Genomic DNA, 19077 nt, shown 5'->3' on the forward strand with positions numbered 1-19077 from the left:
ATCGCTTCCACTAATGAAGCTGCCGATCACCATTTGCCAATAGCTGCAGACATTTTTTGGTATAGGATCTCCGGTCACAATACGATGCATTGATGTTAGTGATGTCATATGTACGGTGTCCATTTTAGGACATCCTCAGTGGTCGGCCGTACCTCCCTCCTCCTTCAGCCAAAACTGCGTCCCGCCTCCTCCCTCCTCCGTCAGGCGTCAGCCAAAACCTTTGACATCCTAAACTCTGTCATGCCTCAGATGAAAATGAAAGTGCTGAGTCAGCAGAGCTTCGGCAGAGCTGCCAGCACAGACACTGTGTGATTGGCTGCCAGCACAGACACTGTGATTGGTTGATGGGAGGGTGTGTGCAGTCCCGCTCCACTGTTTCGACACACTTCTTTACAAACCCTAATCTCTCATGTATCCATCTTTTCCCGATTCCTGCAAAACAAACCTACGCTCTCAGCTTTTCCCAATTCTTGCAAAGCCTACAGTTATGTACTCAGCTTTTCCAGATTCCTGCAAAACCTACAGTTATGTACTCAGCTTTTTCCGATTCCTGCAAAACCTACAGTTATGTACTCAGCTTTTCCCGATTCCTGAAAAACCTGCAGTGATGTACTCAGCTTTTCCCGATTCCTGAAAAACCTACAGTTATGTACTCAGCTTTTCCAGATTCCTGAAAAACCTACAGTTATTTACTCAGCTTTTCCCGATTCCTGAAATCCTACAGTTATGTATTCAGCTTTTCCCAATTCCTGAAAAACCTACAGTTATGTACTCGGCTTTTCCAGATTCCTGAAAATCATTACACTTATGTACCCAGCTTTTCCAGATTCCTGCAAATTACACTCATGTACCCAGCTTTTCCAGATTCCTGCAAATCGAGAGTGTAGGATTTGCAAGAATCTGGAAAAGCTGGGTACATGAGTGTAATTTGCAGGAATCTGGAAAAGCTGGGTACATGAGTGTAGGATTTGCAGGAATCTGGAAAAGCTGGGTACATGAGTGTAAGATTTGCAGGAATCTGGAAAAGCTGAGAGTGTAGGTTTGTTTTGCAGGAATCGGGAAAAGCTGGGTACATGAGAGATTAGGGTTTGTAAAGAAGTGTGTCGAAACAGTGGAGCGGGACTGCACACACACTCCCATCAACCAATCACAGTGTCTGTGCTGGCAGCCAATCACACAGTGTCTGTGCTGGCAGCTCTGTCGAAGCTCTGCTGACTCAGCACTTTCATTTTCGTCTGAGGCATGACAGAGTTTAGGATGTCAAAGGTTTTGGCTGAGGAGGGATGAGGCGGGACGCAGTTTTCGCTGAAGCCTGACGGAGATTGGTCCGAGGGATGAGGTGGGACGCTGTATTCGCTGAAGGATGAGGGGGGTACGGCTGAAAGCTGAGGGCAATTGTCTGAAGGAGGAGGCGGAACGCTGTTTTTCCTGACAACTGACGGAGATGCAGCTGACGTCTGATGCTGTCCTAAAATGGACACCGTACATATGTAAAGTGTAGGTTCTGAGGCCAAACCCTCTGCAGTGGTCCTGTATAGAGGTCATATGTTTGATGTAGGTTCTGAGGTCATACATTTCACCCTGGTACTATTGGGATGCCAGTGATGTCATCTGTATGGTTCTGAGGTCATGCATGGTTCCTGTAGGAATGACTGTGAGGTCATACATTTGTCACTGGCCCTGTAGGTCAATGATGTCATATCCTGGGTTCAGAGGTCACATCTTTAGCTTAGTTCTTGTACGTATGACGACTGTGAGGTCATACAATTGGCACTTATCCCCTTTTATACGTGATGTCATTCGTCAGGGATGTCAGGTGTTTAGTTCTGAGGTCACATGACTAGTTTGGTTCCTGTAGGTATGACTGAGGTCATATATCTTGCACTTGCCCTGTATGTACGTGATGTCATATCTTTGGTTCAGAGGTTCTTGTGTGTATGACTGTGAGGTCACACATTTGGCACTTGTCCTCTGTGTACATGATGGTTCCTGTAGGCCGTCACGCCCCCTCCCATAGATATGAATGGAGGAGCGTGACATGACGTCTCGAGGGGTGTGGCCGTGATGTCACGTCCCCATCTCGGAGGCAGCGCCTGGCACAGAATGCCCCCAGCTGTGGGACCCTTGTAATCATAAATATTATCCCCTATCCTTTGGAATGGGGATAAGATGCATAAAGCCGAAATACCCCTTTAACGTCTCTGCGCTGAGAACAGAGTTGTCTTGAGATTCTTGTTGTAGACCTGTGACCTCCGCTGTGCTCCTCATGCGTTTCTTCTCTTTCTCCAGGCGATCATCCACCCAGATACCAATGAGAAGATCTTCATGCCTTTCCGAATGTCAGGTACAACTTGCGTCAACCAACAACAGGGACTCATTGCTCTTTCTGCCCCGATATCTCTCTATATTTTTCCATATTGGATAGAAATGTTTCTAGGATTATCTAAAGCTCTGATGTACCCGGCTCCCATATTGTAAATAGCGGTAAATTCTGCTGGTTGCCACGTGGAATCCGTCAGGCAATTACATCATCCACTCATCCACTCTGTCTCTGTCCAAATCCCTCTCTGAAAGCAGCCTCCCCCCTCCTGAGAGACACAGACCATGTGTTTTTTGCCCTGCACTGATGAGTTATACTTCCTTTAGTGCTGAGAACTGGGAGCTGTGTGCAGCCTCAGCCAATCAGAGACTGAACCTTTCTCTTCTGCCCAGAGGAGGAGGGTGGGGGCTGCTCTCAGAGAGTAAGCTGGCTGGCAGAGCAGAGCTGCAATGATTGCTGGGAGATATAGGCAAGGGGAGAGAAGGATGGCACAGAACACCAAGCAGGCAGAGAAGACAACAGAGGGCACAGGAGCCATGCATATCAGGCAGGATAGTTTACAGGGAACCTATCCAGGAAGTGCGGTGGTTTTGCAATATATATATATATATACATATATATATATATATATATATATATATATATATATTTCCCTGGAGTACCCCTTTAATAGGAAACTATCAGAATAATGTCTGCTGCTCTGGATGTGACTGCAGTTATATGATCCCCCAAAACAAGTAAAGTCCCTGCAGACCCCAGCACTGTAGGGTTATACACAGGTCTAGGCACACTATGAATTAATACTACTGTTTTCCCTATTGTAACCTTGATTCTGTTCTTATTCACAGGTTATATCCCCTTTGGGACCCCCATAGTAAGTATCTACATATGTACATACCGTCTGACATCACATATCTCTAATGTTCTAACCCAGTGTTTCCCAACCAGCATGCCTCCAGCTGTTGCAAAACTACAACTCCTAGCATGTCCGGACAGCCTAAGGCCCATTCATCCTCTGTTAGGCCTATGAAGAGTCCTGTCCCGTAGGTGTCCGGCAGGCATAGGTAGACCCCACTATACAGGGAGAGGAGGCCATACATGACCACTACAGGTTACACCCATTGGCATTCCTATAAATGGTACGTCCTGGTGATCATTTTTTGGACCTTAAAGGGGTACTCTAGGGGAAAACAGTTTTTAAATCAACTGATGCCAGAAAGTTAAACAGATTTGTGACTTACTTGGATATAAAAATCTTAATTCTTCCAGTACTTATCAGCTGCTGTATACTCCAGAGGAAGTTATGAAGTTCTTTTTAGTTTGACCACAGTGCTCTCTGCTGACTAACTGCACTCTGGCCATACATTAAAAGGGTACTCTGATGTCAGGTATAAAAAATAAGAATGCTACAGTAGCATATAGCATTGCCTACCTATTAATAATGTATTTGTTTGGAGGTTTTAGTCCTGTACTTCTTGTTTGGACAGATGCTTAGAATGAATTGCTTTCCCTCAGCTTTTCATCACATATCTTCTATCCTACCTACTCCCCTCCCCCAGTACTCTTGCCAGTTCCCCAACCAGAGCTGATGCAGATCATCTCATTAGTAAGGTTGCAGCACCTGCTGTATTCATGTCCTGTCTGCTCCTCTGCCTGTGGCCTTGCTCAGCACAAAGCAGCATGGTATAAGCACACTCTCCTGAGCCTGCTCCATACTCTCCGACCACCATTTTTACCTACTGTATCAGGTTTTTGGGGGAAGGGGTACAATGTTTGAAGCCCAGTGCACACACCGCTGCCATTCGGACAGGGATGAATTTTTGTTGATGTAAAATCAGCTGGGTTGACCCCTGGGGATATCAGGCTGTGTTTTATATGTGGTTTTACAGTTAAAGGGGTACTCCGGGGGAAAACATTTTATTTTTTTTATTTTATGAACTGATGCCAGAAAGTTAAACAGATTTGTAAATGACTTCTATTAAAAAAATCTTTACCCTTCCAGTACATTTTAGCAGCTGTATGCTACAGAGGAAATTCTGTTCTTTTTGAATTTCTTTTTTGTCTTGTCCACAGTGCTCTCTGCTGACACCTCTGTCCGTGTCAGGAACTGTCCAGAGCAGCATTGGTCTGCTATGGGGATTTTCTCCTGTTTTGGACAGTTCCTGATACGGACATCAGGTGTCAGCAGAGAGCACTGTGGACAAGACAAAAAAAGAAATTCAAAAAGAACAGAATTTCCTCTGTAGCATACAGCTGCTAAAAAGTACTGGAAGGGTAAAGATTTTTTTAATAGAAGTCATTTACAAATCTGTTTAAGGGGGTACTCCGCCCCTAGATATCTTATCCGCCGCTGGGGACCCCAAGGATCTTGGCTGCAGCACCCACCTGTTGCTGGAGGCTTCGGCTCCCAACCACATTGACGTGAGATCGTGAAGTCACGACTCCCACCCCGTGTGACGTCACGACCTGCCCCTCAATGCAAGTCTATGGGAGGGGGCGTGACAGCCGTCACGCCCCCTCCCATAGACTTGCATTGGGGGGCGGAGTCGTGACGTCACGATCTCCTGGCACTGAAAGTCGTGAGGCGTTAGGATGAGAGCCTCCAGCGCTGACCGAAGCCGCAACAGGTGGGTGCTGCAGCCAAAATCCTGGGGGTCCCTAACGATCTGACATCTTATTCCCTATCCTTTGGATAGGGGATAAGATGTCTAGGGGCAGAGTACCCCTTTAACTTTCTGCCACCAGTTCATTAAAAAAAAATAAGTTTTCCACCGGAATGCCCCTTTAAATAACATAGTCAGCTCTGCTACATCCGCCTGTGTACGTGAATTCACACATAGGTTGGTAGGTGGCGTTTTGTGGTCAGTAGTCAGACTGAAGCCACTTTTGTGGGCAGCACCAGACTATACAGGCTGGCGGAGCAAGACTAGACAGGTCTCTGTAAGAGTCCATTATTGATGTCGCTCAGGGGCCCCTGAGGGCCCTCTCTATCACCAGACAGCTTTATGGCTGTATAAGACAAGTGGCGCAGGAGCTTCCTTTACAAGGGCGCATTCCAGACAGATGAAATGAATGTCATTGTATTATGCCTGGCAGCGGCCATCATTACCCTATAGATGGGCGGTATACAGCTGTGCGCCCTGTGGGGGTTTACTGACCTCTCCTAACCAGTCAGCCCATCACTCTCCTCCCGCAGGATCAGCTTCTCCTCCCTCTCACTTCTTTTGCCCTCTTTGGCACTTAAGACACTTAGGAACATATCAGGGCCAGAATGAGGTGCCCTTTGACTCTTAACCTCTTCTGTAATGTGACCAGAGATCAGAAGTCCGCCATAAGTCCTTCCTCCTGACCATTACCCGTTCTATTTTCAGAAGTCAGGAAAAGCTGAGTGACAACCCCTGTTGAGGTCTTAATGTGGCCCGTATTGTTTATCAGTCTACTTTCCCTAAAAATGGAAAAAATAAGGTTTTTAAGGAGGCCTTTCAGGCTGAGAATAAACATTTTAAAGTGAAATTGTACAATATATAGGGACGTACATGATGATCAGTTCCTTACACTCACTGGCCAATTTATTAGGCACACCTCGGTAGTACAGGGCTGGAACCCTTATGGCTTTATTCTTCGGGGCATCACACAGTTCCTCCATATGGACATGATGACATCACACAGTTCCTCCATATGGACATGATGACATCACACAGTTCCTCCATATGGACATGATGACATCACACAGTTCCTCCATATGGACATGATGACATCACACAGTTCCTCCATATGGACATGATGACATCACACAGTTCCTCCATATGGACATGATGACATCACACAGTTCCTCCATATGGACATGATGACATCACACAGTTCCTCCATATGGACATGATGACATCACACAGTTCCTCCATATGGACATGATGACATCACACAGTTCCTTCATATGGACATGATGACATCACACAGTTCCTCCATATGGACATGATGACATCACACAGTTCCTCCATATGGACATGATGACATCACACAGTTCTTCCATATGGACATGATGACATCACACAGTTCTTCCATATGGACAAGATGATATCACACAGTTCCTCCATATGGACATGATGACATCACACAGTAGATTTTTCTGATCCATGATGAGAATCTCTGGTTCCACCACATCCTGGCGATGATCTATAGGATGAAATCTGGAGACTGTGGAGGCCATTGGAGTCATGTGACCTCATTGTCCTGTATGAGATGACGTCATGTGACCTCATTGTCCTGTATGAGATGACGTCATGTGACCTCATTGTCCTGTATGACATGATGTCATGTGATCTCGTCCTGTATTAGATGATGTCATGTGACCTCATTGTCCTGTATGAGATGATGTCATGTGACCTCATTGTCCTGTATGAGATGATGTCATGTGACCTCATTGTCCTGTATGAGATGATGTCATGTGACCTCATTGTCCTGTATGAGATGATGTCATGTGACCTCATTGTCCTGTATGAGATGATGTCATGTGACCTCATTGTCCTGTATGAGATGATGTCATGTGACATCATTGTCCTGTATGAGATGATGTCATGTGACATGGGGCATTATCCTGCTGGAAGTATCATCAGAAGATGGGTCCACTGTGGTCATAAAGGGACGGACATGGTCAGTAACAATACTCAGGTAGGTTGTGGTGTTTATACCATGATCGATTGGTACTAAGGAGCCCAAAGTGTGACCAGAAAATGTCCCCCAAACCTTTACACCACCACCAGCCTGAACCTCTGATACAAGGCAGGATGGATCCATGCTTTATGTTATTTACGCCAAATTCTGACCCTGACATCTGAATATTACAGCTGGAATCGCGGCTCATCAGACCAGACAACGTTCTTTCAGTCTCCATTGCCCCATTTTGGTGCCAGGGAATTACCCCTAATGCAATTCAGTAATGTTAGAAGAACAAGGAACCTCAGGAGAGGGAACATAAGAATTCGGTCACTCGTTTATAGGCTACATGGGTCACATGGTCCCAATGAAAACTTTTACTTCACCATCAATTACAACTTAAAAGACAATTGTGAAGGTAACAAGAGGCAGGCGAGAGGAAACCCCACACCTGCGCTGTCCTGCGGCCCTGACCAGACACATCCCGCCATTACACTAATGTACGGCCATCAGTGTGATTGAAGACTACAATGTGCAATTACCAAGCAACAAGTTAACTACGGCCTCGGGCCTTCCATCTTCTCAGCAGCCGTAGTCACCTGTACAAACATTCAGTGAAAGCAATGTCACCCCGATCAGACATTACTAGCAGATCTAATCAGCATGCCCTCTATGTATAGCATCAGTGCACCCCTTTAATTGCCATTCAGGATCTGGGGTGAGCTGAGTCCAATTCCAGCTGACTGTAGACATCACAGATTATTATTAATAAAAAGAAGGTGAGATGACTCTTAGGAGTCTCCACTGATATAGTTGCTGGAGTTTCTTAAATGACTGGTCACCCCAGGGTACTAGGGAGACTTAGATGAATTCCTGATCATTTGCAAAGATATCAGGGTTGTGCTTTGGTGTATAAACAAATTCTAATAATTGCAAAAATTACAACCATACCCGTGTAGTGAACCTTGACCCCTGACCTGATCACAACTACAGCTTACTGTAAAATGATCACCTACCTGTGCACTTTCTGACAGGTTCTGCCATTAGTGTAACGTGTCTGGGTCTTGGCAGAGCCTGTAGACCAGAGAGTGTTTCCCAACCCATGGATCTCCAGCTGCTGTATTCTAGTTACAAGAAAGGTGACTTATGTCTCTGGTCTACAAGGGTGTTAGCCCTGGTCTATGCCTGCATGGCTAGAAGTGCAGCTGCAGTTGGTTGCCTTCGTCTTATTTACTAACCATGGAAGGAATGGGAGGAAGAATTCCCAGTGATATAATCTCTTTCTTAAATGACTGGTCACCCCAGGATGCTAGGGAGACTTAGATGATCTCTTGATGATTTTGAATTAGATCAGAGTTATATTTTTGGCTTCATTGTTCCTTATTGTGAACCTTGACTCCTAATTGTGGTTCAACTTACAGTAATAATATCACCTAACTATGCATTTTCTGCCAAGATCTACCTCCAATGCAATGTCTTGTGAGGTGATAGGCGGCACAAGGATGTGACATATGCTCTTTTCTGCATCTAGCCCACATCATCTTGACTGGATGTCCCGCTGACATTGACTGTCTTAAAGGGGTACTCCTTTTTTTTTTTTTAAATCAACTGATGCCAGAGAGTTAAACAGATTTGTAAATGAGTTCTATTAAAAAATCTTAATCCTTCCAGTACTTATTAGCTACTGAATACTACAGAGGAAATTATTTTCTTTTTGGAACACAGAGCTCTCTGCTGACATCACGAGCACAGTGCTCTCTGCTGACATCTCTGTCCATTTTAAGAACTGTCCAGAGTAGAAGAAAATCCCCATAGATAACATATGCTGCTCTGGACAGTTCCTAAAATGGACAGAGATGTCAGCAGAGAACTGTGTTCCAAAAAGAAAAGAATTTCCTCTGTAGTATTCAGCAGCTAATAATGACTGGAAGGATTAAGATTGTTTTTAATAGAGTTATTTACAAATCTGTTTAACTTTCTGGCACCAGTTGATTTAAAAAAAAAAAAAAAAGCTTTCCTTCGGAGTATCCCTTTAAATGACTGGTCACCCCAGGATGCTAAGGAGACTTAGATGATCACTTGATGATTTTTAATTAGATCAGAGATATATTTTTGGCTAATAAACATTTTTCATTATTCACATTTTTCCAAAAATGTCCTTGTAGTGAACCTTGACACCTACCGTAATTGTGGTTTAACTTACAGTAATATTATCACCTAAATATGCATTTTTCTGCCAAGGTCTGTGAGGTGATAGGTGGCACAAGGATGTGACATATGCTTCTTTTCTTGACTGAATGTCCCGCTGACATTGACTGTCTTAAAGGGGTATTCCAGGAAAAAACTTTTTTTTTATATATATCAACTGGCTCCAGAAAGTTAAACAGATTTGTAAATTACTTCTATTAAAAAATCTTATTCCTTTCAATAATTATCAGCTGCTGAAGTTGAGTTGTTCTTTTCTGTCTGGCAACAGTGCTCTCTGCTGACATCTCTGTTTGTCTCGGGAACTGCACAGAGTAGAAGAGGTTTGCTATGGGGATTTACTTCTAAACTGGGCGTTTCCCGAGACACGTGTCATCAGAGAGCACTTAGACAGAAAAGAGCAACTCAACTTCAGCAGCTCATAAGTACTGAAAGGATTAAGATTTTTTTAATAGAAGCAATGTACAAATCTGTTTAACTTTGTGGAGCCAGTTGATATATATATAAAAAAAGTTTTTTCCTGGAATACCCCTTTAATCTAATTCATGGCAGAGCCCACAGTTATTACTATGCATTGAAGGAATTGAAAGATTAGCGCCCAAGGAATCCCAAATGGCATTATCTCTGGGGCTATTTTGGTTGCTGGTCACTCCTGGATACTAGGGGGACTTAGATGAACTCTTAAAGGGGTATTCCAGGAAAAAACCTTTTTTTTTATATATATCTACTGGTTCCAGAAAGTTAAACAGATTTGTAAATGACTTCTATTAAAAAATCTTAATCCTTTCAGCACTTATGAGCTTCTGGAGTTAAGGTTGTTCTTTTCTGTCTAAGTGCTCTCTGATGACACGTGTCTCGGGAAACGCCCAGTTTAGAAGCAAATCCCCATAGCAAACCTCTTCTAAACTGGGCGGTTCCCGAGACAGGTGTCATCAGAGAGCACTTAGACAGAAAAGATCAACTCAACTTCAGAAGCTCATAAGTACTGAAAGGATTAAGATTTTTTTTTTAATAGAAGTAATTTTCAAATCTGTTTAACTTTCTGGAGCCAGTTGAGATATATATAAAAAAAATAAGTTTTTTTCCAGGATAACCCCTTTAAAGGGGTACTCCGGTGAAAACCTTTTTTCTTTTAAATCAACTGGTGCCAGTTGTCACCTGGTGCCAGTTAAAGGATAACCCCTTTAATTTGAAGTATATCTGGGATGTGTATTGGTGTATGAACAAATTCTAACAATTGGGAAAGTTCCAAAAATATCCATGTAGGTATGATAGAAAAAAAAGGTAGAACCTCTCGGACAGGTAAAGAGGAACCATCCACAGCCTCTTACCAGAGTAGGTTGTGTGAACTCACGCACAACAATGGACAGCGTAAAGAGACCATAAAGTGACTGGAGATGCAGGAATGATTCCAGAGCTGGACGAACAATGGCAGGAGAGTGGTAGATAAAATATCCAGGTGGGTTTATTGAACAAAGATACAACGCGTTTCGCTGCGCATGCGCAGCGAAACGCGTTGCATCTTTGTTCATTAAACCCACCTGCTTATTTTATCTACCGCTCTCCTGCCATTGTTCGTCCAGCGCTGGAATCATTCCTGCATCTCCAGTCACTTTATGGTCTCATGTAGGAATGATGGACTATTTTGTGTTGGTCCTTAAAGGGTTACTCCGGTAAAAAAAAAAAAAAATATATATATATATATATATATATATATATATATATATATATATATTTTTTTTTTTTTTTTAAATCAACTGGTGCCAGAAAGTTAAAACAGATTTTTTTTAAATGACTTCTATTAAAAAATCTTTACCCTTCCAGTACTTTTTAGCAGCTGTATGCTACAGAGGAAATTCTTTTTCTTTTTGAATTTCTTTTTTGTCTTGTCCACAGTGCTCTCTGCTGACACCTGATGCCCGTATCAGGAACTGTCCAGAACAGGAGAAAATCCCCATTGCAAACCTATGCTGCTCTGGACAGTTCCTCTGATACGGGCATCAGGTGTCAGCAGAGAGCACTGTGGACGAGACAAAAAAGAAATTTAAAAAGAAAATAATTTTTTTCTGTAGCATACAGCTGCTAAAAAGTACTGGAAGGGTAAAGATTTTTTAATAGAAGTCATTTACTAATCTGTTTAACTTTCTGGCACCAGTTGATTTAAAAAAAAAAAACCAAAAAAAAAAAAAAACAACCTGTTATACCCTGACAATAAGTTGAAAAGTCCAAGGAAAGGGGGCGGGGGGGGGGGGGGGCGGGGTACTTGTGCAAGGCACTGTATAATATACACGTTTCAGCTATAGGGACCGCAAAATGTTACCTTAATATGCAGAATTTCATAGGAAAAAAAATCAAGGTCTGGACCAATGGAGTGTCGAGGGATGAGGTCAAAAACAGACAATAAGGGGTTAAGTGCTGATCCTTCAGTGTCTGGAAGCAGCTTCTTCTCAGGGCCTGGACGCTGCGCTCCACTGCGCAATTGTCTATGGTGAACAAATGATGGAAATGTCTAGATCTGGCGGATTTACGCTTTTTATGTATCTGTAAATAGGAACAGAGTTCTGCCTGGGGATTTTAAGCCGTCCAGTCATTTGTCCGTGATCTTCTGACATGTTCTCCCTAAGGAGGATCTGCATATACTCAGCAGTCCTAGTCCTCCTCCAGCAGGGGGCAGCAACCAGTGATTGAGCGCGCTCTGTACATGGTTTGCGGTGTCTACCCAAACATAGTAGTTTTGCAACAGCTGGAGGTTTCATGATCGCCCGGTAGTTTTAAACATCCTCTGACATCCTCTAACCTGAGGTAGAAGGGTGCAGACCTCCTCGAAATGCGTTGTCAACCCTTTCAAACTGCAATAAAAGAACGCTGTTCACCCTACATCTGGAATCATCTGCCATCATTTACTCCATCTTCTGACCCAGCGAGCTCTAAAAATAGTGTGTCATTTTTCTAAAAGGATCTCAATGAACCAGATTAATGTCATGGTTAAGTATTATTTAACTGTCCAGCTGGCAGGTGCAGAGAATAGTTAGTGCAGGGGAGGGGGAGAAGATTTAACACGGCTGAGGGAAAAGTAAGGTGGGGGGGGGGGGGGGAGAAGATTTCAGTGCAACGGCAGGGAGAAGGCATGACAGTGCTGCCGCAGTGAGAAGAGCAGGGATGACAAGTAGATTATCAGGGTTTGGTAAAGCTGGAACGCAGTATGCTTGTTCTCTTTAAAGAAACACAAGGGCCGTCGACAGGGTTAATATAGTAACTTTTACTAAAATACTTTCTAACATGCCCATCAGTGGTGTAAGCGAGGCAGGTTGTTTCTAGTTATTGACAGCAAGTACAGATCTTGACACCGGTGAGGAACTATACTTCCCTTACCTTCTCCTCCATTACAATGATTCTTAAAGCGGATAAGACATGGGCGGTCATAATGACTCTCTTTTTTTACATTTTTTTTCCTTTTTGTTTGTAGGTTGTGGGTCTCCTGCTGCCAAATCAGACCCTGTCATCTACAATCTTCTGGCAGGTAAGTGGCTTTCTGTACAGAGTATTATGGAATATGGCAGAACTAATGCTGGGGCCTATAGAAGGTGCGAGAAGGGTTTAGGAAGGTATGGAAAAAAAAGTTGTGCAAATGGATATAGACCACACGGACGATGCACCATGCTTGTAGGGTCCTTCTGAGATATAGGGTAGGAGAAACAGAGATCGGCAATACCGTGTGTGGTGAAAGTCCTCTTTACTGGGAGTGTTTGCAACAGCAGCACAACGCAGTTACGGGACCACTATGCGGTTCCCTCCTGTGCTCTAACCCTATAGCCAGGGTGCGAGCTTCCGTGTTCACGCCCGCCCCCTTCCATAGACTTGCATTGAGGGGGCGGGATGGAACATCACAGGGCGGGGCGTGAACACGGCAGCCCGCACCCTGCGTTCAGAATATTGAGTTCCGGATGTTGGGGAGCGGAGTAACCCTGACAAACCAGAGAAAATGTTTCTATGAACCTTAAACAGTACATCACATAAAGGCGCTCATATCTAGTCTATCGTTTAGACCGCGGTTTCCTAATGCGTTTCTTTTCAAAATCCATTTACCTTCTCTTTGTAGTAAACGATTCCGTATGTCTCCGCCTGCCACTGCAGCCACTTGTTCAATCCCAAGAAGTTGCAATGCTTTCGGGTCATTACTATGAGCCTCTAACATGCTGCATCAGTCTGCGGAAGCCTTTACCCGTTTTAAGGGAATTTATGTGCTCCCTAAACCTAAAGTTTACAGGGCGGGTAGTGCAAACGATATAGAACCTGTGGCACACGCAGCGTAGACGACGTTTTTCGTGCGGCAACATACAAAGTCCCTGCAGTGTACCTCCTCTCCTCCTAGGGTAACGTATTTGTCGCTGCAGCAAAAGTTGAGCCAGTTGCAATGCCCACGTCTGTGGGTTCCTTTCAGGGTGCTTTTATTTAACCAGTTCTTGTCAGGAGAGGTGGTGGTGTTGAAACTACTGCTTACTAACGTGTCTTTTAAATTCTTACATATTTTTTAAAGTCACTAGGGGTCTACTCGTTGTCCAATTTTTTAAGAGGTACTCCGCTGCTGGAGCCGGCGCCGGGAGCTCGTGACATCATAGCCCCGCCCCCTCATGACGTCACGACCCACCCCCTCAATGCAAGTCTATGGGAGGGGGCGTGACGTCATGAGGAGGCGGAGCTATGACGCCACAAGCTCCCGTAGCGTTGAGCAGCGGAGTAGCCCTTTTACGGAACCAGTTGTTAATGGTGTTTTTTTATTTTATGTGCAACGGGGCTATAGGCAGAAGAAAAGGAGAAAGGTTTTTCCACCTCTCTATTTCTATCTTGATGTCTCTTCCGATATTTCTTATTCTTTAAAACAATTCAGATTGTTCACAACTGTACGCCCTGGAGAAAGCCTCCTCCGGGATTTTTTTGGGGTAGCCTCTCTGGGTTATAGAACCTGAGGCACACGCAGCGTAGACGACGTTTTTCGTGCAGCAACATACAAAGTCCCTGCAGCGTACCACCACTCCGCCTAGGGTAACGTATTTGTCGGTGCAGCAAAAGTGGCGCCAGTTGCAAACACTCACAGTAAAGAGGACTTTCACCGTACGCGGCAGTGACGATCTCTGTTTCTCCTACCCATATTTTTGGACTATGTCTTCTCCTTTTCCGGTCAGAGCACGAAAATGATCCTCTATATCCCTATGGTCAGTGTGAGTGATAATACGGACAAGGAATCGGATGATTCGCTAAGCAGCATGACGGATACAGTGGATGGTGCTTTCTCCGCAGGGCACCAGGACGCAAATAGTTTCTTTACTGTCTGCAACAGTGAGGATGCACTCCAAGTAATGAGTGTAAAAAGTTTGGAAAACATTGGCCCTCATTTACTATTGCAAACCCGACATGTTTTGTTGGGTTTTGCGCCAGATTCTGTCGCACTGCGCCAGAAATTCTGTCTGCGCCAGAATCCGCGCCACAAATTCAGTCTGCGCCAGAATCCACGCCAGAATTGAAAAAACCCCGACTAACTCTCCATTTTGCTGAGAAAACCCGAAAAAGGGGCGTGGTCGCCAGTGAAAGGGGGCGTGGTCTATGAAAAAGGGCCGTGTTCCTGACATTTTCACAAAAACTCTACATGTTTACTAAGGTTTCCACATAAAATGGGGTGGGTTTGAGCTGAGGAAAACCCGACAGATCAGAACAGGGGTAAAAAAAGCAAAATGTAGGGAAAGTGGAAAATGTAGGGAAACCTTAGTAAATATCGTGGAAAATAAATTGTAGGGAAATAAAACCCACAAAGAAACCTACACAAGACTCTTAGTAAATCAGGGCCAAAATCTCTTAAAGGAGTAGTCCAGTGGTGACCCAGTGGTGAACAACTTATCCCCTATCCTAAGGATAGGGGATAAGTTAGAGATCGCGGGGGGTCCGACCGCTGGGGCCCCCTGCGATCTCCTGTACGGAGCCCCGACAGCCTGCGGGAAGGGGGCGTGTCGACCTCCGCACGAAGTGGTGGCCAACACGCCCCCTCAATACAACTCTATGGCAGAGCCAAAGCGCTGCCTTCGGCAATCTCCGGCTCTGCCATAGAGATGTATTGAGGGGGCGTGTCGGCCGCCGCTTCGTGCGGAGGTCGACACCCGCTATGTGGCCGGAGAGCCCGGCCCCCGTACAGAGAGATCGCAGGGGGCCCCAGCGGTCGGACCCCCGCAATCTCAAACTTATCCCCTATCCTTAGGATAGTGGATACTTGTATATATGGGCAGTATTATAGTAGTTATATTCTTGTACATAGGAGCAGTATTATAGTAGTTATATTCTTGTATATAGGAGCAGTATTATAGTAGTTATATTCTTGTGTATGGGAGCAGTATTATAGTAGTTATATTCTTGTATATAGGAGGCAGTATTATAGTAGTTATATTCTTATACATAGGAGCAGTATTATAGTAGTTATATTCTTGTATATAGGAGACAGTATTATAGTAGTTATATTCTTGTATATATGGGCAGTATTATAGTAGTTATATTCTTGTATATAGGAGCAGTATTATAGTAGTTATATTCTTGTATATAGGAGGCAGTATTATAGTAGTTATATTCTTGTATATAGGAGCAGTATTATAGTAGTTATATTCTTGTATATAGGAGCAGTATTATAGTAGTTATCTTCTTGTATATAGGAGCAGTATTATAGTAGTTATATTCTTGTATATAGGAGACAGTATTATAGTAGTTATATTCTTGTTTATAGGAGCAGTATTATAGTAGTTATATTCTTGTATATAGGAGCAGTATTATAGTAGTTATATTCTTGTATATAGGAGGCAGTATTATAGTAGTTATATTCTTGTATATAGGAGCAGTATTATAGTAATTATATTCTTGTATATAGGAGTAGTATTATAGTAGTTATATTCTTGAATATAGGAGGCAGTATTATAGTAGTTATATTCTTGTATATAGGAGCAGTATTATAGTAGTTATATTCTTGTATATAGGGGCAGTATTATTGTAGTTATGTTCTTGTATATAGGAGTAGTATTATAGTAGTTATATTCTTGTATATAGGAGGCAGTATTATAGTAGTTATATTCTTGTATATAGGAGGCAGTATTATAGTAGTTATATTCTTGTATATAGGGGCAGTATTATAGTAGTTATATTCTTGTATATAGGAGCAGTATTATAGTAGTTATATTCTTGTACATAGGAGCAGTATTATAGTAGTTATATTCTTGTATATAGGAGGCAGTATTATAGTAGTTATATTCTTGTTTATAGGAGCAGTATTATAGTAGTTATATTCTTGTATATAGGAGCAGTATTATAGTAGTTATATTCTTGTATATAGGAGGCAGTATTATAGTAGTTATATTCTTGTATATAGGAGCAGTATTATAGTAATTATATTCTTGTATATAGGAGCAGTATTATAGTAGTTATATTCTTGTATATAGGAGGCAGTATTATAGTAGTTATATTCTTGTATATAGGAGCAGTATTATAGTAATTATATTCTTGTATATAGGAGCAGTATTATAGTAGTTATATTCTTGTATATAGGAGCAGTATTATAGTAGTTATATTCTTGTATATAGGAGCAGTATTATAGTAATTATATTCTTGTACATAGGAGCAGTATTATAGTAGTTATATTCTTGAATATAGGAGGCAGTATTATAGTAGTTATATTCTTGTATATAGGAGCAGTATTATAGTAGTTATATTCTTGTATATAGGGGCAGTATTATTGTAGTTATATTCTTGTATATAGGAGTAGTATTATAGTAGTTATATTCTTGTATATAGGAGGCAGTATTATAGTAGTTATATTCTTGTATATAGGAGGCAGTATTATAGTAGTTATATTCTTGTATATAGGGGCAGTATTATAGTAGTTATATTCTTGTATATAGGAGCAGTATTATAGTAGTTATATTCTTGTACATAGGAGCAGTATTATAGTAGTTATATTCTTGTATATAGGAGGCAGTATTATAGTAGTTATATTCTTGTATATATTGGGCAGTATTATAGTAGTTATATTTTTGTATATATTGGGCAGTATTATAGTAGTTATATTCTTGTATATAGGATAAGCATTATAGTAGTTATATTCTTGTATATAGGAGACAGTATTATAGTAGTTATATTCTTGTATATAGGAGGCAGTATTATAGTAGATATATTCTTGTATATAGGAGGCAGTATTATAGTAGTTATATTCTTGTATATAGGAGGCAGTATTATAGTAGTTATATTCTTGTATATATTGGGCAGTATTATAGTAGTTATATTCTTGTATATAGGGGCAGTATTATAGTAGTTATGTTCTTGTATATAGGAGCAGTATTATAGTAGTTATATTCTTGTACATAGGAGCAGTATTATAGTAGTTATATTATTGTACATAGGAGACAGTATTATAGTAGTTATATTCTTAAATATAGGAGCAGTACTATAGTAGTTAGGATGTAGTATTATCATACTTATACAGTATTGTTGTAGTAATACTTCCCTTTTATTGACTAAGTTTCGAGCACTTTTTACTCTCATTTTCCGACTTCCCATCACCTCTCACACACATTACAAAACTCTGATAGTAAAATGACAGCTCTGTACTGTATTCTATGTCATAATCGGGAGGATCTTCAGAATAACCATGAGGGGTTAATCAGGATTTCGGGAGTCTTGTAAAACCTCTATCACTGTTCAGCCTGAGCTTCCTTGTGCATGAACAGAAGTACAGGGGTGACGGTCATACATGGAGATTCACTGGAGTATGCAATGTAAGGTGACTGTGAGATTACACACTGGATCACAATGTGGTCATCTGTAGGTAGTGTTTCAGTTTAGGGGTCATCTGTAGGTAGTGTTTCAGTTTAGGGGTCATCTGTAGGTAGTGTCTCAGTTTAGGGGTCATCTGTAGGTAGTGTTTCAGTTTAGAGGTCATCTGTAGGTAGTGTCTCAGTTTAGGGGTCATTTGTAGGTAGTGTTTCAGTTTAGGGGTCATCTGTAGGTAGTGTTTCAGTTTAGGGGTCATCTGTAGGTAGTGTTTCAGTTTAGGGGTCATCTGTAGGTAGTGTCTCAGTTTAGGGGTCATCTGTAGGTAGTGTCTCAGTTTAGGGGTCATCTGTAGGTAGTGTCACAGTTTAGGGGTCATCTGTAGGTAGTGTCTCAGTTTAGGGGTCATCTGTAGGTAGTGTTACAGTTTAGGGGTTATCTGTAGGCAGTGTTTCAGTTTAGAGGTAATCTTTAGGTAGTGTTTCAGTTTAGGGGTCACCTGTAGGTAGTGTCTCAGTTTAGGGGTCATCTGTAGGTAGTGTCTCAGTTTAGGGGTCATCTGTAGGTAGTGTCACAGTTTAGGGGTCATCTGTAGGTAGTGTCTCAGTTTAGGGGTCATCTGTAGGTAGTGTTACAGTTTAGGGGTTATCTGTAGGCAGTGTTTCAGTTTAGAGGTAATCTGTAGGTAGTGTTTCAGTTTAGGGGTCATCTGTAGGTAGTGTCTCAGTTTAGGGGTCATCTGTAGGTTGTGTTTCAGTTTAGGGGTCATCTGTAGGTATTGTGTCAGTTTACGGGTCATCTGTAGGTATTTTCTCACTTTTGTGGTCATCAGTAGGTATTTTCTCAGTTTAGGGGTCATCTGTAGGTAGTGTCTCAGTTTAGGGGTCATCTGTAGGTAGTGTTTCAGTTTAGGGGTCATCTGTAGGTATTGTGTCAGTTTACGGGTCATCTGTAGGTATTTTCTCACTTTTGGGGTCATCAGTAGGTATTTTCTCAGTTTAGGGGTCATCTGTAGGTAGTGTTATACCTTAGTACCCCATATTGGGGTGCAGGACATGTATTGGGTACATAACAACTTCAGTCATGGCTAGTGACTTGCACCT

General features: G+C 42.3%; 1 protein-coding gene and 1 long non-coding RNA gene across 2 annotated transcripts in view; one reads left to right on the plus strand and one right to left on the minus strand.

Annotated features, from left to right (window-relative positions):
- SFXN5 (sideroflexin 5) overlaps positions 1-19077 on the plus strand; it is a 296507-nt gene that overhangs the window by 73447 nt on the left and 203983 nt on the right. Inside the window, exons 5-7 of the mRNA XM_056552672.1 lie at positions 2290-2344; positions 3169-3194; positions 12645-12698. Of these exons, the coding sequence (XP_056408647.1) occupies positions 2290-2344; positions 3169-3194; positions 12645-12698 (135 nt within the window). The remainder of the gene's footprint in view (positions 1-2289; positions 2345-3168; positions 3195-12644; positions 12699-19077) is intronic.
- LOC130314253 (uncharacterized) overlaps positions 1-19077 on the minus strand; it is an 82520-nt gene that overhangs the window by 24874 nt on the left and 38569 nt on the right. The window lies entirely within an intron of this gene.

This window comes from Hyla sarda, chromosome 1, assembly GCF_029499605.1.
Source record: "Hyla sarda isolate aHylSar1 chromosome 1, aHylSar1.hap1, whole genome shotgun sequence".
NCBI lineage: Eukaryota > Metazoa > Chordata > Amphibia > Anura > Hylidae > Hyla > Hyla sarda.